The sequence below is a fragment of the Malaclemys terrapin genome, chromosome 4, assembly GCF_027887155.1.
Source record: "Malaclemys terrapin pileata isolate rMalTer1 chromosome 4, rMalTer1.hap1, whole genome shotgun sequence".
Lineage (NCBI taxonomy): Eukaryota > Metazoa > Chordata > Testudines > Emydidae > Malaclemys > Malaclemys terrapin.
Window position 1 is genome coordinate 31,814,215 of NC_071508.1, and position 27,927 is coordinate 31,842,141.

The 27,927-nt window shown below is 56.8% G+C and overlaps 2 protein-coding genes across 5 annotated transcripts in view; one reads left to right on the forward strand and one right to left on the reverse strand.

Annotated features, from left to right (window-relative positions):
- Nucleotides 1–6,606, forward strand: part of LOC128837206 (MLX-interacting protein-like) — a 31,192-nt gene extending 24,586 nt beyond the window's left edge. The window contains 9 exon segments of the mRNA XM_054028177.1: nt 291–753; nt 1,287–1,330; nt 1,777–1,864; nt 3,575–3,651; nt 4,054–4,170; nt 4,577–4,704; nt 5,123–5,246; nt 5,568–5,697; nt 6,389–6,606. Of these exon segments, the coding sequence (XP_053884152.1) occupies nt 291–753; nt 1,287–1,330; nt 1,777–1,864; nt 3,575–3,651; nt 4,054–4,170; nt 4,577–4,704; nt 5,123–5,246; nt 5,568–5,697; nt 6,389–6,510 (1,293 nt within the window). The 3' untranslated portion in view covers nt 6,511–6,606.
- Nucleotides 6,607–9,094: 2,488 nt separating this feature from the next.
- POLD4 (DNA polymerase delta 4, accessory subunit) lies at nt 9,095–15,140 on the reverse strand. Of its 4 annotated transcripts, none has more exons than XM_054027341.1 (5): nt 15,078–15,139; nt 14,320–14,419; nt 12,105–12,212; nt 10,388–10,499; nt 9,095–9,387 (listed from the first exon to the last, which is right to left on the reverse strand). In XM_054027341.1, exons 2-5 carry the CDS (start codon nt 14,408–14,410, stop codon nt 9,363–9,365), a joined length of 336 nt encoding a protein of 111 aa, XP_053883316.1. In that variant the 5' UTR covers nt 14,411–14,419; nt 15,078–15,139; the 3' UTR covers nt 9,095–9,362. The 4 variants fall into 4 exon arrangements, with proteins under 4 accessions (XP_053883316.1, XP_053883320.1, XP_053883319.1 ...); XM_054027345.1 differs by having other exon boundaries at nt 15,046–15,135; XM_054027344.1 differs by having other exon boundaries at nt 14,938–15,117.
- Between the last annotated feature and the right edge of the window lie 12,787 nt (nt 15,141–27,927).

The window sequence follows — 27,927 nt, forward strand, 5'->3', positions numbered from 1 at the left end:
CTGTCTGCAGAGATCAGCTGGCACCACATTGCAGCCCATGCTTCGCCTTCACTGCAAGGTCTATGACCTCCTCCCTGGTGTCACAGCCCCTACCCACCCCCTGGGGAAGGCAGGGCTGGGTGGTGCAGGCCCCTCCCTGGTGTCACAGCCCCCCCCCCCCCCCTCCCGCTGGGAGGGCAAGGCTGGGCAGAGCTGGTCCTGCCCCCTGCTGGGAGGGCAAGGCTAGGTGGTACAGGCCCCTCTCCCTGCTGGGGAGGGCAAGGCTGATTTTCTCTCCCCCTCTCCCCCAGGCCTCCATGCTGCTACCAGCTGCTGCCCCACAGGGCTCTCTGTCCAGCGCTTGTGACCCGGATGTGACCACCACCACTAAGGAGCTGCCTCTCCACAGGGGCTCCCTCACCCCCCTTTCCTTCCCCCTGGACCTGGAGCCCCTCACACCCCTGAATGGACACCAGACCTTCCTGCCGCTCTTCCCCACCTCCCCACTGCGGGTCAGCCCACCCCCGCCCGGCCCTCCCATGCAGCACCCTCAACCCACCATTGTCTTCTCCGTCATCACCCACATGGCTGCTGAAAAACCCCCTTCACCCACCCTGCACCCTCCTTCCCCCGGGGGAACCTTTGCCATGCCTGTGTCTGGCCCCCTGCCCAACAGGGCAAGGTCCCGGCAGCTACAGCACATTGCCCCAGCGCCCACCTCCAACCACCCCCCGGCAGCCCCCAGTGCCTTCCTTACCCACCTGGTTGTAGCAGGTATGTGCTTGTGGGGGCAGCGCAGCCTGCCTGCCTGGCACTGGGGGGAGAGGCTGTTGTGGTGGGACGAGGGGGAGTGGGTGTGGGGTGGGGAGAGTGGGCACAGGCATTGCTTTTAGGGGCAGGCAGGTGGTGATGGGTGCGTGGGGCAGGGGAACTGGGCATGCCTGGGGGTGTTGCTGGCAGAGGGGTCAGTGGGGGGGGGGGAGTTGCTCGTGGGGGGCTGGGCATAGAGGGTTGCTGTCGGGGTGGGGGACTAGGTACTGGGGGGAGTTGGCAGGGGGCTGACCATAAAGTGTATTGCTGGTGCAGGGGAGGGCTGTTGGGGGTGGGGGGGAACAACAATGGAGTTGGTGGTGGGAGGAGCGATTGGGGGTGTCCATGGTGCAGGGGAGCCTCTCCCCCCACCTCCTCAGATGTGGGCCATCCCAAGACCCAGGGCTGGAGAGGCACTGCTCTAGGTGACTACCTAGGAGCTGTGACCTCTGTGGGAAAGCCTCACTCCTTCTCTACCTGCTTTCTTTCCCCCCCAGGCCAATCAACACAGCCTCTCATTCCAGCCAGGGACTCTTCTCAGGTGAGAGCACCCCTTGCTGGAGAGGGCGGGGCTGGGCAGTGCAGGCTCCTCCCTGGTGTCACAGTGCCCCCTGCTGCAGAGGGTGGTGCTGGGCAGTTCAGGCTCCTCTCCCTCCCTGGTGTCACAGTGCCCCCTGCTCGGGAGGGTGGAGCTGGGCAGTGCAGGCTCCTCCCCCTCCCTGGTACCCCCTGCTGGTTGAGGGCGGGGCTGGGCAGTGCAGGCTCCTTCCCCTCCCTGGTGTCATAGCACCCCCTGCTGGAGAGGGCGGGGCTGGGCATCTATTAGCTCTCCCCCTCCCTGATGTCACAGCACCCCCTGCTGATGAGCTATACAATTTAAATCCACCCGGGAATCACTCGGCTAACGCTGCTGGGTTTAGGGTGCCCTGCTTGTGACTGGGGCGGATTTCTGTCCTCCCCTGCTGACTCCCTCGTCTCTCCCTCTAGGTCTGCACCCCCCTAGAGCTCCCTGCAGGTATCCTGCTGTTGGAGAAGCCCATCGACCCTCGCTCTGTCACTGCCTCCTCCAGCACTGGTAAGATGGGGGGTGCTGCTGTCAGGCCTCTCATCACATGGGCTCTCGCTGTGGGTGACGCTTGGCTCTTGGGGGTGACGGGACAGGGGAGATGGGTGATGGGGCTGGGGAGAGCATCAGGCTGGGGGGGGCAGGAAGGTGGTTGGCTCATAAGAAGCGTTTGGGGAGTGGGAACTTGGTGGGTTCATAGGTGGCTGGAGAGAGGGGCGTGTTGAGCGGATGGCAAGGTGGGGGGCTGGCTGGGGGGACTGGGGAAGTGTAAAGGGGGACAGCTTGGTGGGACTGGGGGGATGACAAGGTCAGGGGCTGGCTGGGGGGACCTGGAAGGATGGCAGGGTAGGGGGCTGGCTGGGAGATCAGGGGTGATGGCAGGGTGTGGGGATGGCTGGGGGGACCTGGGATGATGGCAATTTGGGGGCTGGCTGGAGAATCTGAGGGGACAGGAAGGTGGGGGCTGACTGCGGGATCTGTGGGGATGGCAAGGTTGGCAGGCTGGCTGGTGGGACCTGAGGGGATGGCAAGCTGGGGGGCTGGCTGGGGGGACCTGGGAGAATGGCAAGGTGGGGGCTGGCTGGGGGAGCTGAGGGGATGGAAAGGTGGAGGCCTTATTGGAAACAACTTCTAAAGGCCCCTCCCCCAGCCTAGCGGGAGGGACCACTGGATCCAGGAACCAACTAATCTCTGGGGACAACTAATGAAAGAACAGGGAGTGGAGTGACAGTCAAAGGTTCAAAATCAGGGTTCCGGATGGGGACACCGAGCAGAGAACCCCGGACAGCGCCCACTGCTCCTCAAAGGTGTCAAGGGAGCCAGCGGACGCTGCCCAGTGGAACTCTGGCCGGAGATGTGAGAACAGGGAGGTACGGAAATAGGCCCCACAGTCGCAGAGCACCCCCTCGTCCAACATCCTCTCCCTGGGTGGAGGCTGGCTGGAAGATCTGAAGTGATGGCAAGGTTAGGGCTGGCTGTGGGATCTGGGGGGATAGCAAGGTGGGGGGCTAGCTGGGGGGATCTGAGGGGAAGGCAAGATGGGGGTTGGCTGGGGGATCTCGGATGATGGCAAGATGGGGTTGGCTGGGGGATCTGGGGGGATAGCAAAGTGGGGGGCTGGCTGGAGGATCTGGGGGGGGTGGCAGGGTGGGGGCTAGCTGGGGCACCTGTATGTGTGTGGAGGGGGTTGGCTCAGGGGAATGGGGTGACTAGGGTGTGGCTCACCCTGCATTGCCTGCTGGTTGGGGGCCTGGCTGCCCAGATTCGGGGATGGCACCAAGCGGTGATCACACCCAGGACAGCCAGGTCTGTGGGTCAGAGGCTGGTTTAGCCCCAGGCTGGCGCTGCCTGGGGCTGATCTGAAATGTGCCATTCTGGGGAGGACATTGGGAGGCTACAGTTTTAGGTTCCTCCCCATGGCGAGGGTGGAGCTGGGGAGGGTTCACGGCATCACTGATCTGGTGCTGGGGATGGATCCTGGGAGTGTGGGGCCTGGAGCCCTCTATCCTTCACATGAACAGACCTCTGCTCCTAGAAGTGGGCTGGGAGCTGAACCCACCTGGGCAGGGTCTGACAGGTTCCCTTACCAGCCTGTGCGCCCAGAAGTGCTGGGGTGGGATGGCTCACTCACCATGCCTTACTGGGCCCTGGGGAGCAGCATTGGGATCTTGCCCACATGAGCGACCCAGATGTTTCCCTGTTTCCTTTGGATTCCCCCAGATGCCAAGTCTGAAGATAGAGCTGAGCGCAGGGGACCCCATGCTTCCCACCAGCCCTGCAGCCGCCCCAGCACCAAGGTAACATGGACCCCTGCCAACCCGCCCACACCCGGGCCGCTCCCTGCTGAGTGGGGCAGCAGGGAGACTTCCCAGGGAAAGCCCAGGTGCTGCAGGGAGCGGTTGAGGGCTCAGTGGAGGGTGCTGTCCCTCACTGTCAGTGTTGACGCCAGTGCGACACTAGGGGGTGCTGTGCTGCCTGAAGTGGGGGCGGGGGAGCTTGGTAGGGGGGCACTCTCCCCTCATTCTCAGTGCTGAGCCCAGTGCCCCAGCCGGGGGGTGCTGTGCTGCAGCGGGTGCCGTGCGTGAGCTGGATGGGCATGACTAGCCCTTGTGTTAGCTCCTGGCTCTGCGCTGTTGGAGAGGAGTCAGTCCTGATCCCTGGGGCGGGGCTCACAGCCTGGTTTTGATTGGATCCTACAGGGCAGCCAAAGAGCCGGCTTTACCTCTGCTGACCACGCCCGGCGCATGAACATCAGCTGCGCCTTCGACACCCTCGCCAGCCTCGTGCTGCCGGGCTTGGCCCAGCCCAGCGTCAAGGTACATGCCACGTGGCGCCCCTGGCCATGCCTGCTGTCCAGCCCTCCAGTTCCCCCTTCCCTCCACTGCCTGGCCCCGTTCTCCCCAGCAGTGGGTGCTGGAACACCTGGTCCCACTTCGCTGTGCTGGCTCAGTCCCTCTTCCATCCCTGTCTCTCTGTCGGTCCCTCACCTTTGTCTCCCCCGCCCATCTCTCTCTCTGCCTATCCCTGGTCCTCATCCCTCCCTCTCCGTCTCCTCCTCTGCTCGTCCCGGGTCCTCGTCCCTTCCTCCCCGTACCCTCTGTGCCCATCCCTGCTCTTCGTATGTCCCCCCTCTCTGCCCATCCCAGTCCCTCGTCTGCCCCACCCCTTCTCCCTCTTTGCCCGGCCGGCTGCTGTGTCTTATGCTCGGCCCGTCTTCCCCAGCTCAGCAAGGCCACGCTGCTGCAGAGAAGTGTGGTGTACGTGGGGCGGCTGCAGCAGGAGTGCCGGCAGGTACAGGAGACGGCCCGGCGCCTGCGGGGCGAGATTGAGGAGCTGAGTGCTGCCATTGGGTGAGTGCGAGATGAGGGTGGGACCTCATTGTTGCCATTGGGTGACTGCAGGAAGGGGGTGGGGCCTATGGGGTGTGATCGAAGAGCTGAGTACTGCCATTGGGTAAGTGCAGGGAGCAGGCGATGCCTGTGGATGAGATTGAGGTGCTGAACTCTGCCATTGAGTGAATGCAGGGAAGGGGCAGGGTCTGTAGGGTGAGATCGAGGGGCTGAACAGTGCCATTGGGTGAGTGCAGAGAGGGGGTGGAGCCTGCAGGGTGAGATCAAGTGTCTTGAGTGCTGCCATTGGGTGAGTGCAGGGATGGGGTGGGGCCTGCGGGGTGAGCTCGAGTGGCTGAGCGCTGCCATTGGGTGAGTGTAGGGAAGGGGCAGGGCTGAGCCCTGAACTGGTTTTACCTTCTGCCCCCTCTCATCCCAGGGAGTTCCAGCGCCAGCTGCCCCCCAGTGGGGCCCCGGTGATTCCTCCACACTTAGATCACACAGCCCAGCTGTATGACGACTATGTGCGCCAGCGCACCCTGCAGAACTGGCGCTTCTGGCTCGTATCCGCTGGCATGATTGTGTTCAGGGCATCCTGGGGGGCAGGGACACCGCAGGGCCCTGGCTGAGAGGGGTCGGGGATGGCTCTTCCAAGGGCAGAGTGGAAGGGTCTCTCGGGATGGGGCAGGGCAGGACAAGGGGCTCTGGGGGCAATGGCAATCCCTGCAGCATTGGGGTGGCCCCTCCTGGGTTAGGGAGGGCAGGACGGAGCAGCTGGCCCTGCAGGTGGTGGTGGGGGCTAAGTCGGCCCTTCCTGGTCTCCTTAGCTCCGAGGCAGGGGGCAGGCAGGAGGCAGATTCTCCTTAACCCCCCTCTGCCCACAGTTCAGCGTGCTCATCAAGCCGCTGTTTGAGAGCTACAGGGGAGCGGTGAGCACCCGCAGTGCCAAGGAGTTCTGCCAGTCGGTGCTGGGCTGGCTGGAGCAGCACTGCGCCCTGCCCATGCTGCGCCCCGGTACGTCCCACGCACCAGGCCCAAACATCCCCATACTCCCAGCAGCTGGGGGGAAGGGCCCCACTCCGGGGAAGAGGGATTCCAGCCTCTTAAGGCGCTTGTGATCCCCTCGGCCTCCAGGAAAATCCCGTTTCCTGAGGTAGGGCCCCCTGAGCTCCCAGAGATGGGCACTCATTCATCCTGCCTGCCTGACAGGGGTGTCCTTATTCACAGGGCACACAGAGTGGATGTAGTAACCCATGTCAGAACCAATCAGTGGTGGAGATGGGGATAGAACCCAGGAGTCCTGGCTCCTAGACACCCCCGGTCTAACCATTAGACTCCACTCCCCTTCCAGAGCTGGGACTAAAACCCAGGAGTCCTGGCTCCCAGCGTCCCTCCCCACTCTACCCATTAGGCACCACTCCCCTAGCCTAAGTCTTTTTGAATCAGACCCCTACAGTTGGGCTCCAAACCCCAAATCAGGTTGGCTCCAGAATCACTGGTTGCTTTGGAATGTGCCTGCCCTGGATTCAGTGTCACCCCCAGGCATTCCCCCACAATCTGATCACTGGGCAGGGCTTTCTGAGCCACCTCCTCTACCCATCCTGCCAAACCCAGCTCAGGGCTCTTCCAGCTGATAGGCTTGGGGTAAGGATGTGGGCGGGCAGCTTCCATCTGGAGCTGGTGCTAGTTTCTCCCTCCCCCGCAGCTATCTCCAGCTCCCTCCTGCAGCTCAGCAAGCTCACAGCCATCCTGACCCAGCCCTCACGCCTCCCCGAGCAGGCCCTGCAGGCTGTCTGCCGCCCCCCGCACAGCAAGGGCCACAGCTAGGGGGCCCCACTGTGCTGCACGAGGACGTCCCGACGCTGCCCACTTGCGGAGAAGAGAGGATGGGAGGGACGCAGACATCTTCGACTCCTGGGTGGCGCCCCACCCCACCATGGGCCCAGATGCATCTGGACGGACATGCAGGGGCTACAGCGGGGCCTCTGTAATAGCCCTAGCAGGGGGAGGCTGATTGATCCACAGAGAAGGTGGAATTGGGGGGGCATCTCTCAGAGCTGGGGATTCCCCTATACACCTCTAGTGAAGGGGAGCTGGATGATGAGTAGAGGGTCCCCTTTAGCATCCCCCCATGGGGGCAGGGGGACGCTGGCAGGTCGTGGCTCTGTTTGGACAGTGACAGCAGGAGCTGTATTAAACCCCCAGCATGTGGGACTGGCCAGTGCCTCAGATCTCTTCTTGCAGGGGGAAATGGAGGGCAGGGAGCATCCAGAGATACCTGCCCTCCCTGCTTGCCCACCAGAAGACACTAAAATGCCGCTAAGGCAGTGGGCCAGCCAGGGATCTGTCAGTGATTAACCTGGGCTCTCCCCTTAGCCTCAGCCAGTCTCTGCCCTAGGAACTGTCAATGCCTATGGGGTGGGGGCCCAGCCATTGCATCCTACCTGCTCTCCCCACCCCCAGTGTCTCAACCCTGCTCCTGGGCCCCCAAGCAGCTACAGAGTCACCAGCCAGAGTAAAGCCCCATCGCTGCCCCCTTGCGAACTGTTAGCCCCAGGTGGAGGCACACAATGAACTAATCTCAGTGCTTGATTGTTTGAGCTGCCCTGCCTCATGGGAATGTGGCTCCCAGCAGGGGGCGCTGCAGGGAGTGGGGCAGGAGCACTGGCTGTGGGGGGAGCTCCCGGCTACACCTGTCCCAGCAGAGGGCGCTGCAGGGAGCAGGATGTGGCTGGTGACTGGGTTGCTCTGGTTTCCTGGCATATCTGTCTGGGGTTGCCCCTGCCCTTTGATGACATAACCACTCTGGTCAGAGATTTCGCCCAACTGAGGTGCTGCAGCTGCTGGCCACCCACATGGGCCCGTGGCCAGCAGCCACCCAGCTTTGACTCCTAGGCACTAGGGAGACAGCTCGCTGCTGCGGTTGGCCTCCAGGGTTTCCTTGCCCCTGCACTGACTGAGCCCCCCTACCCCACACTGGGGTGGCTGGGTCCTATCTACTCCCCTTCCCCCTCACCAGCTCTGAAGCTCCTTCCTCCCTCACCCACCCCACTACAGGCTCACCGCATGGTGCTCGCTTGATGGCAGTGCCTAGGGGACTGGCAGGCCTGGGGAGGCAGCCCCCTCCCTGCTTGGTGGTTCTGTTTCCCCATGGCGGAGAGGGCAGAGGTTGGGAGAGAGGGTACATGATGAATGTTTAACCCCAAACAGGCCAGCCTGCTCTAGCTTCAGCCCAGCTCAGCCCATGGAGCTGCACTGAGCAAAGCCAAGAGCCAGCAGCCATCCCCCAGGCCTGACCAGGGCTGACACAGGGGGCCCTCCATGCACAATCTGGGCCCCTAGCAGAGAAAGACTGTCTCCCATTCCCCAGAGCCAGCCAGTCCCCCACCCTGGGGCCAGAGCCAAGGGAGAAGCCCCCCCGCAGGCCCACTCTGCATCATTGGATGACAGTGCTCTTTTTGCACTGAGGTTTGGGCAGCTCCAGACTGAGTAGCCTGGGCCCATGAGCACGTCTTCCCTGGGGGTTCCTGCTGACCTGTGATTGGGGCAGGCGTTCATGCACTGAGGCTGAGGTTCACTTGCCCCTGTGTGTGGAGAAGTCACACAATTACACCTGTAGCTGCTGGGTGTGCTGTCACTCCTACAGGGCCAGACGCCCCAGGCCATGACTTGTTGTGCTCAGGGCCCGCAAAGGCTCTCACAAGACAAGACACCACAGTGTGATTCTAGACTCACAGGCACTAGAGCTGAACAGGTGTGTGCTGGAGCTGACCCACACAGGAAAATGTTCTAGACCAGACAGGTGCACTGATGTTCTGGAGCTGGTGCCTTGCATAGAGAAAAATCTGCTTCTGCATGCAGGTGAGCCAGGTGCCAAATGAATTTAGAATATGTGCATTAGCAAGATGGTGTTACAGAGCAGATGGCATAGCTGAATGGTTCTAGACCACATGCCATATTTGGTCACACCATCGCTCTGTGGGTCTAAATTGCATATGCCCTAGCTGGCTGCAATTGGCTTCTAGAATGCATGCCATGCCATGGTTCTAGACTACCTGTGCTATCTGGACAACACAAGGTGAGTGAACATTAGGAGACACCATGGTTCCAACACGGCAGCACTAGTTGGATACTAGGGGGTTCTAGAGCGGAAGGCTAGCTGGACATAAGGGTCCAGACCAGCTGCAAGCTTCAGTGTTTTGGAGCAAAGCTAACTAGAGGGCATGAGGGCCCCAAAGGTGGCTGCTTGTCCCACCCATCTCTAGAAGGACTGTGTCTGCACTGAAGTCGGAGAGCTGTTTCCCCATGGCACCTAGGCTTTTCAGAAGAGACGCGGCCCACTCATGCTTTGGCACTTGACCCTCCTGCACCTGCCTTGCCCCAGGGTCTAGAATTCACCAAGCCTCAGAAGTTCTCAAACAGGCCCTTTAATCTGGGATATGGACCTCAGCAGCTGATGGGACAGAGCACAGCTTGGTCTAGGGTTGCCAGGACTTGAGCTTGCCCATCCAATGTGGGCCCTGGGCACTCCATACCCCAATTGCCAGGGGAACACCCCCCCCCCTTCTTAATACAAGCACAGAGCTATTTTCCAATCAGGAACCAGAGTAAATGCTGGGTCCGGGCGGCAGCATGATTCTCCCTTCCTTGCTGTATGGCGGGGCCAGCCATGCCTCATCTCAGAGTGGGTAGTCATGCCAGAGGCTGCAGAAGAAGGCAGAGAGAATACGGTTACTTCCCAGGGTCCCTGGCTCTGTATCCTGTCCCTCACCCCCTCCCCACGGGGCCCAGCCAGGGCTGGAAGGCCTGGAATGCAGCTGGTTCCCTGCAGCACCGCTGTGGCAGGTCTGCAGGAGACACAATTTTACGGTTCATTTAGGGAAATGACACGGCTGGGTCCCACGACTATTGACTTTCAGGGATGGCCAGCCTGCAGCAGAAGGGAGGGAGCTCAGATCTCTTGTTCCCCCCTCAAATCCCTTCATTTCTTCCTTCTCTTTGCCCAGCCCTCAGAGCCAAAGGCTCTGAGCCCCAAGGCAGGACTGGAAACCCCAAGGGCTGCATGGTGCAGCTGGTGGCACTCTCCCCCCGTAGTCGCTGCTGGCCCCAACGCTCCAGTGCAGCACTAGGGAGTGCTGTGCTGCAGGGTGAGAGGCTCAGTAGGGGGCGCTCTCTCCTCACAGTCAGCGCAGGCACCAACTGTACTGACCTTTGAATCACCCTCAATAGGTTTCAGGATTAATGCCCCACTGACATGCTGGGGCAGCTCTCCTATGTGGGAGCTGTGGGTCTAGGCTCTCTGCAAACTCTGGCAGGTGTCACTGCAGGGGGAGCATTGCTTCACAACTGCAAGGGAAGAGGGTTCATTTCTCCACTGGGAGTTGCGGGGGAGCAGATCCTGAAGCCTGAGCCTGCAAAGGGGTGTGGAGATGCCCTAAATCTGCAATGATCATTTGTGGAACCCCCTTGTCCCTCAGATCTATGCACAAAGCTCCTTCCAAGCCAGGCTGCTGGGAGCAAAGGGGGTGGGGGCTGAGTTTCAGCTGATACACCCAGGAGACTGATCACATTCCTCTTCTCCCCCCCACGCACATGCAGCAGGGCTCGTTTCAGGGAGATTTACTATCCCAGGGTGATGACGCTGCTAGGCAGCAGCTGGGAAAGCAACACACACACACACACAAGGTGCTGGGCCCCAACCAACCAGTGCATGAAGCTGGGGTCTCCCTCACGCTCCAGCAGTGTCTCCCGCACCGTGAGAGGGGGGCTCAGCCCCAGGGACTTGGCCCGCTCCCAGCGCTGCAGCCGGGTGATCCCTGCCAGCAAGAGTGAAAGGTTAATGTGGAGTGAGGGTGGCAGGAGCGTGTGGCCACTGAAGGCCTAGGTGCACCCCCATTGTGCCAGCACTGCACAGATGACGACCAAGATCAGGGTTCCCCATTGTGCCAGGTACTGCACAGATCCTTCCCTAAAGAGCTTCATTTAAAAATGGCAGAACAGGCTCAGCCCTGGGCAGGATGGATGGGAGTGCTGCGCCCCCCCCCCCCCCCCCCCCCAGGTTTTGATCAGGGAGCCAGCCCTGAGAAAATGGGGATCATGGGTGGGGGGGAAGCTGTAACTCCTCTCCTTCCCCCCGGGATCCCCAGACAAGTGAACCAACGAGGAAACGTGGTGTTTGGGTGCTGCCATCAAAGGCCTGGCCCATGTCCATGAAGGGTCTGGAAAGACAACGGGCACCCCAAGGACTTAGCACCTGACACCTGCTTCTTGGCAGGTGTAGCCCAGGAACTCAGCACAGCTCTGGTATCAGACCGACGGGCCAGGCAGCTGGGCTAAGAGCCAGGCTTTGGGGAGCCAGAGCCAAACGGGAATCCACCCCAGCTTGACTGGGCGCTGACTTCTGTGACCTTTGCTTCTCTACACTGCCCTGAGAACTCCCCAAGCCATGTGCCTGCAGGCTAACAAACCCTGCTCTGGTTGGAAAAGCTGCCTAGTGTCACTGGCTGGGATGCCTGGAGCCCTGGAGAGTGGGACAGTCTCTGACCAGGCATCTGGCTCAGTTGGACTCGCTGGGCAGAGCTCATGATGCAAAGCAGGAGCCCAGTGTCTCAGATGCTAAGGCTATATGGCAGGTCCTTGAGGAAACGTGGGACCCCCTGAGGGTCAGGCACATTGACAGGGGTCCTCCAAGAGACTGTTTCAAAGTTGGGATGTAGTGCCCACTCTGCAGATCTGTGACAGAAGGGATGTGGGTCCTTCCCCTATAGGGGGGGTGCTGGCTCTGATCAGGCCAGGGGGGCTGGTTGGCTCAGGAGGGCAGAGAATAGAACACTGGGCCTTTTCCCTCTAAGGGACACCAGCTCCTATCCAGCCCTACCCCAGAGTTCAGGCCTTCAGTGCTGTTTAGCAGCAGTGGACCAGGTGGCATGGCATTCATGTCCCACTGGCCAGGCTCCCATCACCGCATCCCCCAGTGTATGGCCCCATTGGCCACCTGGGAATGGGGAAGGGAGCAGTGTGACTAGGATGATCCAGGGGCTTCCCCCCCCACCCCATGCTGCCCCCAAAGGGGCCAAGAGATGAGCTGGTCTGGCAACCCCTCAGCAGGAGCCACCTGGAGCTCTCTCAGTGCAGGGATAGGGGGCGGAGCTCTCACGAGTGGGGGGGCGGGAGAGGGAAGGAAGCGGGGCTATCACCAGTGGGGGGAGGGGAAAGGGTAGGAGCACAAATCGGTTCAGGATGGAAGGGGTGGGGCTCTCACCAGTTCAGGACAGAAGGGGTGGGGCTGTCACTGATGTGGGGGGAGAAGGGGGCATGGTTCTCACCTGTGGGGCACAGGGAGCTCTCATCAGTGGGGGGCTCTCACCGGTGGGGGGAAGGGTGGGGCTCTCACTTCAGGATGGAGGGGGCAGGGCTCTCACCAGTGCAGGGTCCATACTCCCAGCTGAGGTCGAACTGTTTGAGCATCTCCAACGGGGCCGGGTGCAGGGAGCCGCCTGGGGGGGCATCATCTGGGACCGGCACCACCTCTGAGCAGCAGATGGGAACAGACTGATCAGCATTGCTGTGGAAATAGGCCCAGGCCCCCCAGCAGCCCCCCCGCAACCCAGTGCAAACCGGGAACCCCCGGGCTCAGTTGTTCCCCCCAGGGCTGACCTGGAGGGGGCACGGCTTGAGAACACAGGCCAGTAATAGCGACTGGCCCAGCTCCCAATGGCCAGGGGCAGATCGAGTGACAATGGTTATTATGGGTCTGTCCATGGCTCCAGATCTGTCTATCTCCCCCGCCCCAACGGCCCTGACCCCTGGCTCTCCCCTAACCCGGAGGGTGGGGTATGTTGCAGGGCCAATGTCGCCCCCAGGACTGAACCCAGCCCCAGCTCTGAGAGCGCAGCCCACTCGGTCTGAGCCACCGAGCTGCCCAAAGCTCGAGGCTGAGGCCTGGTCCCCACTAAGCCCCCACTTCGGACTAAGGTACGCAAATTCAGCTACGTTAATAACGTAGCTGAATTCGAAGTACCTTAGTCCGAAGTTACCGCGGGTCCAGATGCGGCAGGAAGGCTCCCCCGTCGATGCTGCGTACTCCTCTCAGCGAGCTGCAGTACCAGCGTCGACGGCGAGCACTTCCGGGATCGATCCGGGATCGATTTATCGCGTCTTAACCAGACGCGATAAATCGATCCCAGAACATCGATTTCCTGCCGCCGGACCCTCCGGTAAGTGAAGACGTACCCTTAGTCAGGCTCCAGTCTGCACACCTGGCTTGACCACTTGGGGGAGGGAAAGGAAGGGGGAGGGGGAGGGGACGGATAGTGAGCAGCACAGGAGCAGAACAGAGTGTACTCATGTCCCCAACCCCTGAGACAATTCTGCCCCTTCATCCCCCACCCCTGTAACAGCTCTGCTCCTGCACTCCTCCAGCCCCTGACAGCTCCATTCCCTTGCACATCTCTAAACAGCTCTGCCCCACATACCCTACAGCTATTGAAGCGGTTCTGCCTAGGAAACCAGGTGTCCTGTTTTCGACTGGAACTCCCAGTCGAAAAGGGATCCTGGCGGCTCCAGTCAGCACCACTGACCTGGCCGGTATCTGTCCAGTTGGCAGTGCTGCGCAGCAGGGCTGGCAGGCTCTCCGCTATCCTCTGCGCCGTGTGGCTCCTGGAAGCAGTGGCATGTTCCCACTCCGGCTTCTATGCATAGCCTGGGGCAGCCAGGGGGCCCCCCTGCACACTGCCCCCATGCCAAGAGCCACCTCCGCAGCTCCCATTGGCTTGAGGTAAGCACTGCCCAGAGCCTGCACCCCTGATCCCACCCCCCAGACCCCAACCCCCTACCCCAGCCCTGATCCCCTTCCCACCCTCTGAACCCCTCGGTCCCAGCCCAGAGCATCCTCCTGCATCCCAAATCCCTCATCCCCATCCCAAAGCCCACATCCCCAGCCCTCACCCCCCCCACGCCCTACCCTCTGCCCCAGTCTAGAGCCCCCCATGCACTCTGAACCTCCAGCCCAGAGCCCCTTCCTGTACCCCAAATCCCTCATCCCCACATCAGAGCCTACACCCCCAGTCAGAGCCCTCACCCCCCTGCACCCCAACTTCCTGCCCCAGCCTGGAGCCTCCTCCCATACTCTGAACCTCTTGGCTCCAGCCCAGAGCCCTCTCCTGCACCCCAAATCCTTCATCCCTGGCCCCACCCCAGTGCCCTAACCCCCTCTTGCACCCCAACCCACTGCCTCAGCCTGGAGCCCCCTCCCACACCCTCAACCCATTTCTGGCCCCACCCTGGAGCCCGCACCTCCAGCCGGAACCCTCACCCCCGAGCTAGCCTGGTGAAAGTGAAGGAGGGAGAATGGGGAGAGGGGGAGATGGAGTGAGCGGGGGGCTGGGGCAGAGCCTTGGAAGAAGGGTGTGGCAAGGGTGTTTGGTTTTGTGTGAGTAGACAGTTGGCAACCCTAGTTCTGCCCCCTCTGCATCTCCCAGCTTCTGAGATGGCTCCACACCCACTCCCATGCCACCCCCAATTCCTGCTCTACCCGCATCCCAAGATCTGGCTGTGCCATCCAGGGCCCCCGCTGTGCCAGGCTTGGGTTTGAGCCCATCTTCTGGGGCCCTGCCCCTCCATGGGTAAGGCATTCACCTGGCTGTAAGCTCCCCTTCTTGGTGTCAGGGTCCTGCCGCTGCCTCTTCACCACCTGGAAGGAGTCGGTGATAAGCCGCTTTCTGCCCATGGCTCCTAGCTGCAGGGGGGGAGCAGGAAAGTTGGTCAGTGGGGAAAGGTCTGAGCCCCTGGGACAGCTCCCAAGAAGAGCCTGAGGGAGATACCCCAAGGTGGCAAAATCATTACACTTAATTACCCCTAGATAAAAAGAAGAACAGGAGTACTTGTGGCACCTTAGAGACTAACAAATTTATTAGAGCATAAGCTTTCGTGGACTACAGCCCACTTCTTCGGATGCATATGCATCCGAAGAAGTGGGCTGTAGTCCACGAAAGCTTATGCTCTAATAAATTTGTTAGTCTCTAAGATGCCACAAGTACTCCTGTTCTTCTTTTTGTGGATACAGACTAACACGGCTGTTACTCTGAAACTTACCCCTAGATAATGTTTTCACCCCTCAGCTCATACACTGCTCTAACCCCTAGACCCTGCTCCCCTCCCAGGGTCAGGATAGAGCCCGGGAGTCCTGGCTGCCCTGTAACCCCTAGACCCCGCTCCTATCCACCAGGATAGAACCCAGGAGTCCTAGCTGCCAACCTCAAACCACAGCCCTTCCCCCTCCGTCCGCAGGGAGGGGCTGAGGGTTCCCCTTCCTGCTCTCCCAGCTCTGGGGAGGGGGAGACGGTCACAGGGACGGGACGATACCGGGGTCGGCTGCGATCGGCGCCAAGACCCACCAACTGAGGCCGAGAGCCCTGTGGGGGTCCTGGGGCTCCGCCCCGCGCCCCGCCACAATGAAGGGGCCCCGCCTTCGGGGCCGGCAGCCAATGGGAGCGCTGCTTTCGCTTCATCTTAAAAGGGCAAGCACAGCTTGGAGGATGCAGAGAGTGAGTGGGGGAAATGGCGGAGCTGCGGAGCACGGGGTAGGGATGACCGGGGTGGAATAACACCAGACCACAACACGGGTGGGGGGACCTGAGGGGGCGCACACAGCAGGGATGGTGACACAGGGGAAGGGATGGGGGCACACAGGACCGATGGGAGCACAGGGGAAAGGGATGGGAGACGCATACAGCAGAAATGGGAACACGGGGGCAAACATAGCAGGGATGGGAGCACCTTTGGGAAGGGAGTGGATGCGGGATATGGGGGTGCGCACAGCAGGAACGGGAGCACAAGGGGGAAGGGATGGGGGACACGGGAGCTCACACAGCAGCAATGGGGCGGTATGTGGGAGGTACACACAGCAGGGATAGTAGCACGGGGGGAAGGGATGGGCGGACATAGGTGGTGCACACAGCAGGGATGGGGGACGTGGGGGTGCACACACTGCAGTGATGGGAGCAAGGCATAGGGGGATGTGGAGGGCACACACAGCAGGGATGGGAGCATGGGTGGAAGGGATGGTGGACGTGGGGTGTGCACACATCAGGGATGGGGACATGTGGGGAAAGGATGGGGGCTCACAGGGGCACACAGCACCAATGGGGGGGATGTGGAGGGGCACAACAGGGATAGGAGCACAGGAGGAAGGGATGGGGAACATGGGGGTGCACACTTCAGGGATGGGGACATGGGGGAGAGAATGGGGGACATGTTGGCACACAGCTGGGATGGGAACATGGGGGGAGGAGGTGGGTGCACACAGGAGGGATGGGGGGGGAGGTCATGCCCATCCTGCCCTATCTCAAGGCAGGGATCGGACCCAAGCAATCCCCTCGGGATAGGAGGGGAGAGGGACTCATGTAGGCCAGTGAATTGGGGCTGGGATAATCCTCCCACCTCCCCATCCCACTGCCCTTTACCTAGGCAGGCTGAGCACCCCCAGGGTGAATGGGTCAGCAGGGACCCCCTCCCTCTCTCCCTGTGAACAGTTTAGGGGGATATGGCGGACACATAGGGCTAGCTTATTGGCAGATGCTCACAAGGGGACAAGGCCAGGACCAGACTCCTCCCTCAGTTTGATCCCCTCTAAAATTGAGGGGGATAAATGGGGGTCCTGGGTAGGGGGAGGAGGAGAGCATGGCAGGGTCTCACTCTGGGGTGTAGGGGATGCTGAATATGGGGGGAGGAAGTATAGTGGGATCGCCGATGCAGAGGGTATGGGGGAGGGAAAATTGGGTCTCTGGCAGTTGGGGGCATGGGAGCGCATTACAGTCTCAGATGCAGGGAGTACTGGGGGGAGCATGGCAGGGTCTCATTCTGGGGCAGTTGGACTGAGCAGGTGCCTATAGACTCATAGACTTTAAGGTCAGAAGGGACCAGTATGATCATCTAGTCTGACCTCCCGCATGCTGCAGGCCACAAAAGCTGACCCACCCCCTTTCCCTTGACTCAGCTGTTGAAGTCCCCAAATCCTGTGATTTAAGGACTTCAAGTCGCAGAGAATCCTCCAGCTAGCGACCCCCGCCCCATGGTGCGGAGGAAGGTGAAAAACCTCCAGGGCCTCTGCCAATCTACCCTGGAGGAAAATTCCTTCCCGACCCCAAATATGGCGATCAGTAGAACCCCGAGCATGCAGGCAAGATTCTCCAGCCAGACCCTCATTGACCATTGATACTATTTACCAGCGATGGCACGCTGTTGATTAATTGACTAAAATCATGTTATCCCATCAAACCATTCCCTCCATAAACTTATCAAGCTTAATCTTAAAGCCAGAGAGGTCTTTCGCCCCCACTGTTTCCCTCAGAAGGCTGTTCCAAAATTTCACCCCTCTGATGGTTAGAAACCTTCGTCTAATTTCAAGCCTAAACTTCCCCACCGCCAGTTTGTATCCATTCGTTCTCGTGTCCACATTAGTACTGAGCTGAAATAATTCCTCTCCCTCCCTGGTATTTATCCCTCTGATATATGTGATGGGGGAGGGTGACTAGAGAAGTCCTTGGGGCCCAGGGGGATAGCAAGAGAGACTCATAGTTTACTGGGCTGGGGACAGGTGCCTGATATAACCAGGTGCAACAGTGATGGGCATGCTGCGGGAGGGAGGATGGAGACAGTTTGGCTTCCCTGTTCATGGTGCTGTGTTGCTGATCCCTCCCCAGGGACAGGGCAGGGGGAATAGACACAGCAGGGCTCTGGTTTTGCTGGAGAATCACCCTGGAGTTCAGTCCAGGTAGGGGGCCTCACTGCACCAGGTGCTGCACAGACCCAGATGGTGCCTGCCTTTGGCAGCCGGGCCTGTGGGCAGCACTAGAGAATGGGACCATGTCCACGGGGAACCCCTGCCCTGCCTGCCAGCCTGCCTCAGCTCTGTTCCTGGCCTTGCCCCACAGGACCCTGCTTCTGCCATGGGCTGGGGAGATGGGAGCCCTGGCCACCCATGGGGCAGAGTGAAGTTTGTTTAGGGGAGTGTGATGATCTCTACTTATGTTCTCTACTCCTATTATAAGACTATGATACATTTTGTACAAAGCACACTGCATAAGGTATCATTTGAAAACTCATGATTTGCTGATCATTACTGTCCTGATAAATGTGTGGCAATACTGCTCTAATAAATTTGTTAGTCTCTAAGGTGCCACAAGTACTCCTGTTCTTTTTGCAGATACATACTAACATGGCTACTACTCTGAAACCTGGCAATACTGTATATAAGATTGCACTGTATGATCTTACCAAGACATATTCCAACATGTTCTGGAGGGCAGTCACAAACAAGTTCCGAGACAAAAGGCTAGCCAATGCCTCAGCAACTAGATCAAATGGATCACCCCCTAATTCAGTGCCACTCTTCAGCAGGAGAGAGCATGTGGGCAAAACAAAACAACCTACATTTGACAAAGAAGCAGCTTCAGGTTCCTGGCCACACAGACTTTGCTTCCTGAACATTAGCTAGAGATAATTACTGTGCAAGGGAAAGGGCAGATGCCCCAAATCATCTCTCCCTTTCTCTCTACCCACGACCTCATCAAACCCAAAGAGCAAAAGCAGCAGCAATGGACTCGGGCGGTGGGGAGATCCTGACTGGAAAAGGTTTGTCCGGTAAGATCACTGGAACCCGATGTGAGAGACACCTTTGGTTTGTATTCACTTAGTTTGTTAAGTTAGGTGTTGTTTTACCTTTTATTTCATTGTAACAAATTCTGACTTTTATGCCTCATCACTTTTAGTCACTTAAAATCCATCTTTCTGTAGTTAAGATGTTTTGTTGTTTTATCTAAACCAGTATGTTTGGATTGAAGTGTTTAGGAAATGCATCTGGGATAACAAGGTTTGTGCACATCATTTTCTATTCATAAATGGACTTTATATGAGCTTGTATTGTCCAGGAGGGTGCTGGGCAGTACAAGATGCACATGTCTGGGACTGGGAATTTGATGATGTTGCCCTGTTGTGTAATTTGTAAATGACTAGCTATAGCACTTATGTAGTATAGTTGAGTGATTTACATGTCGGAGGCTGTGCGAGAACAGTCCAGGAGTGGTTGAACTTACAACAAAGCAGTGTAAAAGGCACCCCAAGCTAGAGAATTCAGGGGACACAGCTGTCCCATCAGTACCCTGCATAATGTCTGTAACAGAGCACAGACTCACCACTGCGGCGCCTCCTGCTGGTTGTGCTGGGAATTAGCTCTGTCCAGCTGTGGAGCACCCTCTGCAGGTGGTGTCTCACTCATTGTCTGCTCTGCTGTTGGGGACCCACATTGCTCCCTGGCTTGTGGCATCCTCTTCTGGACACAGTCCTCCAGCTGTGCCCCACTCAGTTCTCTCCCCTTCCGGCGGTATTAGCAGTCCTCAGTCTGCACCTGCCCCCATGACTAAGTGCAGCCCCAAAGTCTATCCTTTGCCTCAGGGGCCAGCCACAGTCTGTGTCGGGCCACGCTCCTCCACAGCCAGGTGCAGTCTAAGAGGGGGACCTAGGACCCTCTGGCAGCAGCCATGTCCTGCCCTCCTCCTCTCTCTGGGCCACTTCCCTTTGGCCTTTGCACCTTCTCAGCCCTTTCTTTCAAGAGTCTCCGACTGGCAGGTATCAGGCTGGAGCTTTTCCTCTGCTCCCCTGAGCCTGCCCAACAGTGCTCTAGCTAAGGTGCTATCCCCTGGGAAGCAGTCCTCCTCTCTTGCTTATCAGGGAGGGAGGGAGGGATAGCTCAGTGGTTTGAGCATTGGCCTGCTAAACCCAGGGTTGTGAGTTCAATCCTTGAGGGGGCCATTTGGGGATTTAGTGTGGGATTGGCCCTGCTTTGAGCAGGGGGTTGGACTAGATGACCTCCTGAGGTCCCTTCCAACCCTGATATTCTATGAGAGACAGCGGTCTCCTCTGCTTTGCAGCCTTTATATAGGGCCCAGTCTGGCCCTGATTGGCTGCCTTTCTGCCCTTCTCTGATTGGCTGGGTTCTGCACAGGCTCCATCCAGCCTGCTTTAACCCCTCCTCTGCCAAAGTGGGGCAACTGCCCTACTACACACCCTCCCCCTTAACATCATGTGTGTGTGTGTTTATCTTCCCAGCTTCCCTGGCAGCTGAGCATGCAGGATATCCCGCTCCTGTTACAGGCTCTCCATTCTCTAGAGCAGCTTGCTTGCCTCTTCCAGTGTTTGGGACCCCACTGTAGCTCCCCTGCCTCCCATGTGGGTTCCCTGGTTTAGCTGGGGCCTCTTAGCCCCAGTCCCTCTCTCATTTTGGGCCTCAGCCTTCCCTGTCCCTCCACCCTGAGCAGGCTCAGACTGGGCCCACTGCTCTGACCTCCCCCTCTGTCTCAGGGGGCAGTGCCTTTTTAAATGGCCCTTGCTGTGGCAGTGGAAGCATCTCCTTTGCCTTCCCTTTGCCTGGGCCCTCCCAGAGTCAGTCTGTTGCCCGCCCTAAAGGGCTCAAGGGGACAACAATGGTCTGTAGTCCGGTGTGCTTGGCACCAATAAAGACACCGAGGGGAGAAAGCAAGCCAAGTTTATTTCAGAGCTCTGAAATGGCACTAGGAGACCAGCATGTCTCAAATCCAGTGCAACAAATACAAACAACTTTTACCTTTTATACTTCAAACTGTTTGCATACATCTCTTTGTCTGGCTGTTCCCCCTTACCCCTCCCTTCCAGACAACTGTTACAATAAGCTCTACATAAGCTTGTGAGAAAACTCTCTCAGTCTTTGCGACCTTGAGTTAGACGCCTGCAAACTAACTACCCCGCTTCTTATCTCTATTATTTCTGCTAGTGTGAGTAAAACTGCAGCCATCTGCTAAAAAGCTGACATTACATTTCTGCTTCAACCTACTTCAGAGCATGTAAGCAGTTAGCATAGAAGTAGGTGAGAGTTCCCAAGATGGAGTCACTGTGGTTCACAGACCCAGAGCAAAAGAGCTTCATCGGCACTTGTGGCCTTCCACTCTCCCGAGTTACCTGGTAGCTATGCCTAGTGGACCCCAACAATCCCTCCTTTGAGAACACTCAACAAACCTTTGTCAGAGTTTTCTCATACTCCAAAGACAAAATGCGATTAAGCTCCATGCAATCAGGATTATCAATGAGAGGGTATAAGGGAACTTCTGGGGTATGGGAGGTACAAATCTTACGTATGAGCACTTTACAGCAAATGAGCAAAAGAACAAGAACAAAACATATCACCACACCTGTGAGCAAGATGCGAACAATGTTTCCCCCTATATCCCCTAGTTCTCCTAAACCAGGTATCCAACCCCAAAGGGAATCCAAAATAGTGTGTTCTCTTTCCTGGGCCTTCCACTGGTTAAAGGCCCATTCAGCTGACAAGATGTGCTTGTTAGTGTCCTGTGAAAACTCCGGGACATAGGTACAATACTCTTCTCCAATAAGGGCACATACAATTACAACAACCCAAATGCCCAGAAGATAAGAAGAATTATTGACACTAAACAAGTCAAAAAAATAACAAGACCAAATACATAGGCCAGGTCGGCCTTCTGTGAGAAAATAAAACCAATGCTCAGGGTTCTCGCAGGGAGTATGCTGTGACTGTTCAGAAAGATCACAACGCATTCCCAGTAACCCTTACTGTCTTTTGAGTAACAGCTTAAGTCCCAAATCGTCGTTAGCAGTCTTCTCCACAGGCTGGACAGTCCACTGTTTAGGAGTGGGCACTGCTTTTAGTCGAGAGTGATGAATCCAGTTCTTGTGTCCTTCGACCTTTGCCGCTGTATGGGTGACAAGCAGGACGGTGTGGGGTCCCTTCCACTTCTCTTGAAGAGGCTCATCCTTCCAGGTTCGCATGAGAACGGAGTCACCAGGCTGCAGGGAGTGGACCGGAGTATCCAGCAGAAGAGGCTGTGAATCTTTGGTATACCTGTGAAGAGAAGAAAGAACAGCAGACAGAGAGCACATGTACTGAGACAAGAAACCACACCCCATCTCCCACTCCCCTGCCAGAACTGGGGTACCATTCATAGGCCATGCTCTTCCAAACAATCTCGAAGGGACTAAGCCCAATCATACCCTTAGGGAGAGCACGAATGCGAAGTAACACAAGGGGCAAGGCATCAGGCCACTTAAGAGAGGCCTCCTGACAGACCTTTGAGAGGTGTCGCTTGAGTGTCTGATTTGTGCGTTCCACTACTCCACTGGCTTGTGGTCGCCAGGGTGTGTGGAGCTTCCAGGGGATTTGCAGAGCACTTGATATCTTTTGAACAATTTGAGATGTGAAGTGTGTTCCATTATCAGATTCCATCCACTGAGGAAGGCCGAAGCGAGGAATGATTTCCTTGACAAACTTAAGAGCCACTGTTTTGGCAGTGTTGTTGCGACATGGGAAGGCCTCAGGCCATCCGCTGAATCGATCCACTAAGACGAGAAGGTACCTGTACCCTTGGGTCCTGGGAAACTCAGTAAAGTCTATTTGCCACACCAATCCTGGGCCTGGGGTAGGTTCCAGGGTGGCTGGTGGCACTGCTACTCCTGGTCGAGGGTTGTTCTTTTGGCAGATTAAACATTCAGCTTGTACCTGTGATGCTAGGGGTTTAAGTCCAGAGGTTAGAAAATATTTATTCATAAGCTGGGTAAGAGCCTCTCTGCCTGCGTGTGTGGTCTGATGCAGTTTCTGCAACACTGGTCGAATCAAGCCCTTGGGCAGGAGGATTTTTCCCTCTATGGAACAAAGCCATCCCTCCTTTTCCTGGAGACCGAGACTATCAGCCAGGTTTCTGTCCTCTTGGGAGTACTGAGGGGCCGCAAGCTCACCCACTGATGGGATGAGGGCATGCATTTGGGCATTCTCCTCAGTTGGTGATTTCAGGGTAGCAGCTCGCTTAGCTTCCCTGTCTGCTCTGGCATTACCCTTGGTTACATCTTGATCTTCCCTTTGATGGGCTTTGCAATGCACCACTGCTACTGCTGAGGGGAGTTGTACCGCTTCTAAAAGCCGGAGAATTTGAGACCCATGCTTGACCGGAGAGCCTTGGGCTGTTAGCATTCCCCTTTGTTTCCACAAACCAGCGTGAGCATGCAATACCCCAAAAGCATACTTTGAGTCAGTAAAGATATTAACCCGTTTGTCTTTTGCCAGCTCGAGTGCACGAGTCAGGGCCACTAGTTCAGCAAGCTGGGCAGATGTTCCTGCCGGTAAACTCTCAGCTTCCACGGTATCATGAAGAGACACAATAGCATAACCAGCCCTCCTTCGCCCATCCACAACAGTACTACTTCCATCTGTATACCATTCCAAGTCAGCATTTGGGAGTGGCTGATCTTTTAGATCTGGGCGGCTAGAGTACTGAACATTTATGATTTCTAAACAGTCATGTTCCTGCTTTTCTGTCTCTGGTAGCAGGGTAGCTGGATTAAGGGAGGGACAGATCTGCAGGGTGACTTCAGGATTCTCTAACAGCTTCGCCTGGTACCGAGCAACCCGAGCCTGTGTGAGCCAAAGACCACCCTTAGTGTCCAGCAAGGCTCGGACCATATGGGGAACATACACTTGCACAGTTCCTCCCAGTGTCAGCTTTTCAGCTTCCCCAAGCACTAGAGCAGTAGCTGCGACTGCCCTCAAACAGGCTGGCCATCCCTTTGAAACTTGATCCAGTTGTTTAGAAAAGTATGCCACAGGACGCTTCCAGGCACCTAATAGCTGGGTAAGCATTCCCAAAGCTACCCCTTTTCGTTCATGCACATACAGTTGGAATGGCTTAGATATATCGGGCAAACCCAGGGCTGGAGCTTCCATTAGCTTCCTTTTCAAGATTTTAAATGCCCTGTCCGCTTCTGGGGACCAGTGAAAGGGGTCATGATCCTCTCCCTTAACACATTCATACAGAGGTTTAGCCCACAGTCCAAACTCTGGAATCCATATTCTGCAAAAACCTGCCATGCCTAGGAATGCCCTAAGCCGTTTACGGTTGCTGGGGATGGGAACTTGGCAGATAGCCTCCTTTCTTTCGTTTGAGAGCTGTCTCTCTCCCTGCCTGATGTGAAATCCCAGATATTGAACCTCTGAAAGAGCAATTTGGGCTTTGCTTTGAGATACCCTGTATCCTCGCAGTCCAATAAAGTTTAGGAGACTCACAGTAGCTCTGAGACAAGGGATTAGACCCACAGCAGCAATCAACAAGTCATCTACATATTGCAGCAGGAGGGCTCTGTCTGAATTATCCCACTCCTCCAAGTCTCTGGCCAAAGCCTGTCCAAACAGAGTAGGGGAATTTTTAAATCCTTGAGCCAATACTGTCCAACAAAGCTGCTTTTTAACCCTTCTTTTGTCTTCCCATTCGAAGGAAAATATCTCCTGAGACTGGGTGTCAACTGGAATCGTGAAGAAAGCATCTTTTAAATCTAGGACTGAGAAATGGGTATATTGCCCCCCTATAGAGGCCAACAGTGTATACGGATTTGGAACCAGGGGGTGCAGAGTCTTAACCCGCTCATTAACTGCCCTGAGGTCCTGTACCAGCCGATATGTGCCATTGGGCTTCTGTATGGGCAGAATGGGGGTGTTCCAAGCTGACTGGCATTCCCGTAGTACACCGAACTCCAGGAACCGATCTATAGTCTCTTGTAGTCCCTCTCTGGCTTCCCTTTTAATCGGATACTGTTTGATCCGCACTGGGCTTTTTCCTGGGAGGAGCTGAATATGCACAGGGGTTTGACGGTTTGCTTTCCCTGGGACCCCTGATGCCCAGACTAGAGGAAAAACCTGCTTTTCCCACTCACTCCACTCTGGGGCTTGCATAGCTGAGGGTTCAACTGCAAGGGTCATTATCCAAGCATTCTCAGGGGGTAAAGTGAGGGTTATATCATCTTGAGTGAAATGCAGGGTGGCACCTAAGCGACAAAGCAGGTCCCGTCCTAGTAGTGGTGTTGGACAATCAGGGAGGTAAACCAGCTTGTGTGATACAGTTCTGTTTCCCAAGGCACATTCCGCTGGGGCATATACTGGGCACTTGGTTCCTTTCCCTGTGGCACCCACCACAGTGAGGGAGCCTGCCACTGGCAACTGTAGGGGTTTGTTTACAGCGGTCCTTGCTGCTCCAAAGTCTATATCCGCATCTCCCACCCGCGCATTTACTCGGGGTTCCGGGGGTAGGATGGTCCGTCTCCCCTGACACCCCTAATCTCGATCCTCCGCTGCCATCATAGGGGTACCTTCCCTTTCAGGGCATTCATTTTTCCAGTGTCCCTCCTTTCGGCATATGGCACACTGGTTACGACCCAGGCGCCTGACCTGGGGGCCAGGGCATCCACATCCACGGCCTCTCATTCCCCGACCCCTTCCACCTTTCTGTGGCCTTTCGTTGCCGCCGGCCTGCACCGCCGCTACCATCATTTTCACTTGCCTTTTTTCTTTCTCTCCCTCTCTATAAGCCCTGTTTGCAGTCTCCAAAATCTGAGCCATAGACATTCCCATTAAATCCTCCTTTTTCTGCAATTTCCTTTTAATATCAGGGGCCGCACGGCTGGTGAAGATACCCTTTATAATTGCCTCAGTTGCCTGATCATCTGGGTTTGCACTAGTAGTTTGCCTGATGGTATCCCGAATACGCTGCAGGAAAACCCCTGGACTTTCTTTCGAGTCCTGGATTAGTTCATAAGGCTTAGCCCAATTGTTATGCCTGACAGCTGAGTGTCGGAGACCATGCATAAGCAGTTCCTTATAGGAGTTAAGCAGCCTCAGATCCCCCTCCTCATTTGGATTCCACCGGGGGTCCCCTAGGGGGACAGCGACATCCGGCAAGGGCTTGCCTTCTCTATCCTCATCATGCCTTTTCTGTGCCTCCTCCCTGGCTTTTGCTATGACCTGATTCTGCTCCACTTCAGACAACAGGGTTCTCATAAGTATATTACAATCATCCCAGTCAGGCTTATGGCTAGCTAGACATCCTTCAAAGATAGAAATGAACTTGCTTGGATTCATTGAGAATTCTCCTGCCTCTGCCTTAAAAGCAGCTAGATGTACAGAGTTAAAAGGTACATGCGAGTAGACAGATACTATCTGAGCTGGCCGTTCCTGTGTTCCTGGACGGGCTACCACACTCTCAGTAATCAACGGATACAATCCCACGGGGGGGGGGGGGGGGGGGGGGGGGGGAGGTACTCTCTGAAGCCTGTGGGGGTGGAGGAGCCGAAGGGGACACCGATTCTGGCATTACAACAGTGGGAGGGTTCTGGGGTTTAGCAGCCATCACTACCGAGCCTGTCGGAGTCAAATGGCACTTGAGCAAAATATCAGTCCTATTTCTTAACACCATAAATGTATACGCATAGAGATGTTCATTCCATTTACCTGTTCTCTGACAGAACAAGAGCAATTGAAGGATCGTGTTGTAATTAAGTGATCCTTCCAGTGGCCACCTTTCTTGGCACTCTAGCTGGTACTGAGGCCAATCAACTGTACAGAACCTTTTCAATTTACTTTTAATCAACTGATCAGATCCAAACACTTTCCAGTTCACCAGAATGCATTCTAAAGGTGTACACTGTACCCTGCCAGCTGTACTCTGTCCCTGCCCCATACCAAGGGAGACTCTGGGCGTCCCCAGGTCACAACAGGTAGACTCTGGGCGTCCCCAGGTCACAACAGATAAGTCCCCATTGGACTGTTCCTACCTTATCCAAGGGTCCGGTTCTGCACCGTCGCCCTATCAACGGGACCGGTTCCTCACCGTCGCCCGCAGCTGCTTCTCCACTGTCTGTGTGCGTTGCACCGTTGTGCCCTCTGGGGTCGAGCAAACCACATCTCTGCCGAGGCCCCCGATGAAGTCACCGGTGAGCTCTGGGCATCGGTCGTCGTCGTAATCCGTCGGCCACCAGGAGGGATCCGGGCAAGGCTAAATTTCAACCTCGAGCCCACCCAGGGACGCCAAAACTGTTGCCCGCCCTAAAGGGCTCGAGGGGACAACAATGGTCCGTCGCCCGGTGTGCTTGGCACCAATAAAGACACCGAGGGGAGAAAGCAAGCCAAGTTTATTTCAGAGCTCTGAAATGGCACTAGGAGACCAGCATGTCTCAAATCCAGTGCAACAAATACAAACAACTTTTACCTTTTATACTTCAAACTGTTTGCATACATCTCTTTGTCTGGCTGTTCCCCCTTACCCCTCCCTTCCAGACAACTGTTACAATAAGCTCTACATAAGCTTGTGAGAAAACTTTCTCAGTCTTTGCGACCTTGAGTTAGACGCCTGCAAACTAACTACCCCGCTTCTTATCTCTATTATTTCTGCTAGTGTGAGTAAAACTGCAGCCATCTGCTAAAAAGCTGACATTACATTTCTGCTTCAACCTACTTCAGAGCATGTAAGCAGTTAGCATAGAAGTAGGTGAGAGTTCCCAAGATGGAGTCACTGTGGTTCACAGACCCAGAGCAAAAGAGCTTCATCGGCACTTGTGGCCTTCCACTCTCCCGAGTTACCTGGTAGCTATGCCTAGTGGACCCCAACAAGTCCCTGGCATAGCCCTTCCCGCAGGGCTAGCCTAAGCCCTGCAAGTCCCCTGAGGGCACTCTCTCTTCATGTGCCCTGGTTTCCTACACGCCCAACAAGCCTGGGGCCCCCGTTTCCCCTCACAGGGGGTGCTCTCCCAGTTCTTTCCTTGTCTGGAGACAGGGGGGCCTGTGTGCTCCATTCTGGTAGGGGCACTCCCATTTGTAGTGTCCTTTTCGCCCACAGGTGTAACAGTCTTTAGGCCCCAACACCAGCCTCCAGCCCTGGGTGCCTGGCCTCCAATGAGGTTCATGTGCTCACCGCTACAGCAGCTGGAACAGTCCCCATTGCTGCTTGGCGAGCTGGGCCACGCAAGCCCTCCAGTAATAGTCCATCTTCTCCACCCTTGGTCTCTCAAGTCTCTAACACAGCACAGTTTGCCCAGTACTTACTCTCTATTCCCCTTGTATCAGGGGAGGAACACATGTACCTGTAGTCACCACCATGTGTAATGGAGCACAGACTCACCACAACAGCACTTCCTGCCAGTCGCTCTGGGAATTAGCTCTGTCCAGCTGTGGAGTACCCTCTGCAGGTAGTGTCTCACCCAGTTATGAGCTCCCAAAATACTAAGAACCGGTTCCCTACCAGGTCCTCGGTGGCACTTCGGCGGCAGGGGGGTCTTCACTTGCTCCGGGTTTTCGGCGGCAGGTCCTTCACCCGGAGCGAGTGAAGGGCCCGCCGCCGAAGTGCTGTCGAAGACCCAATAGGG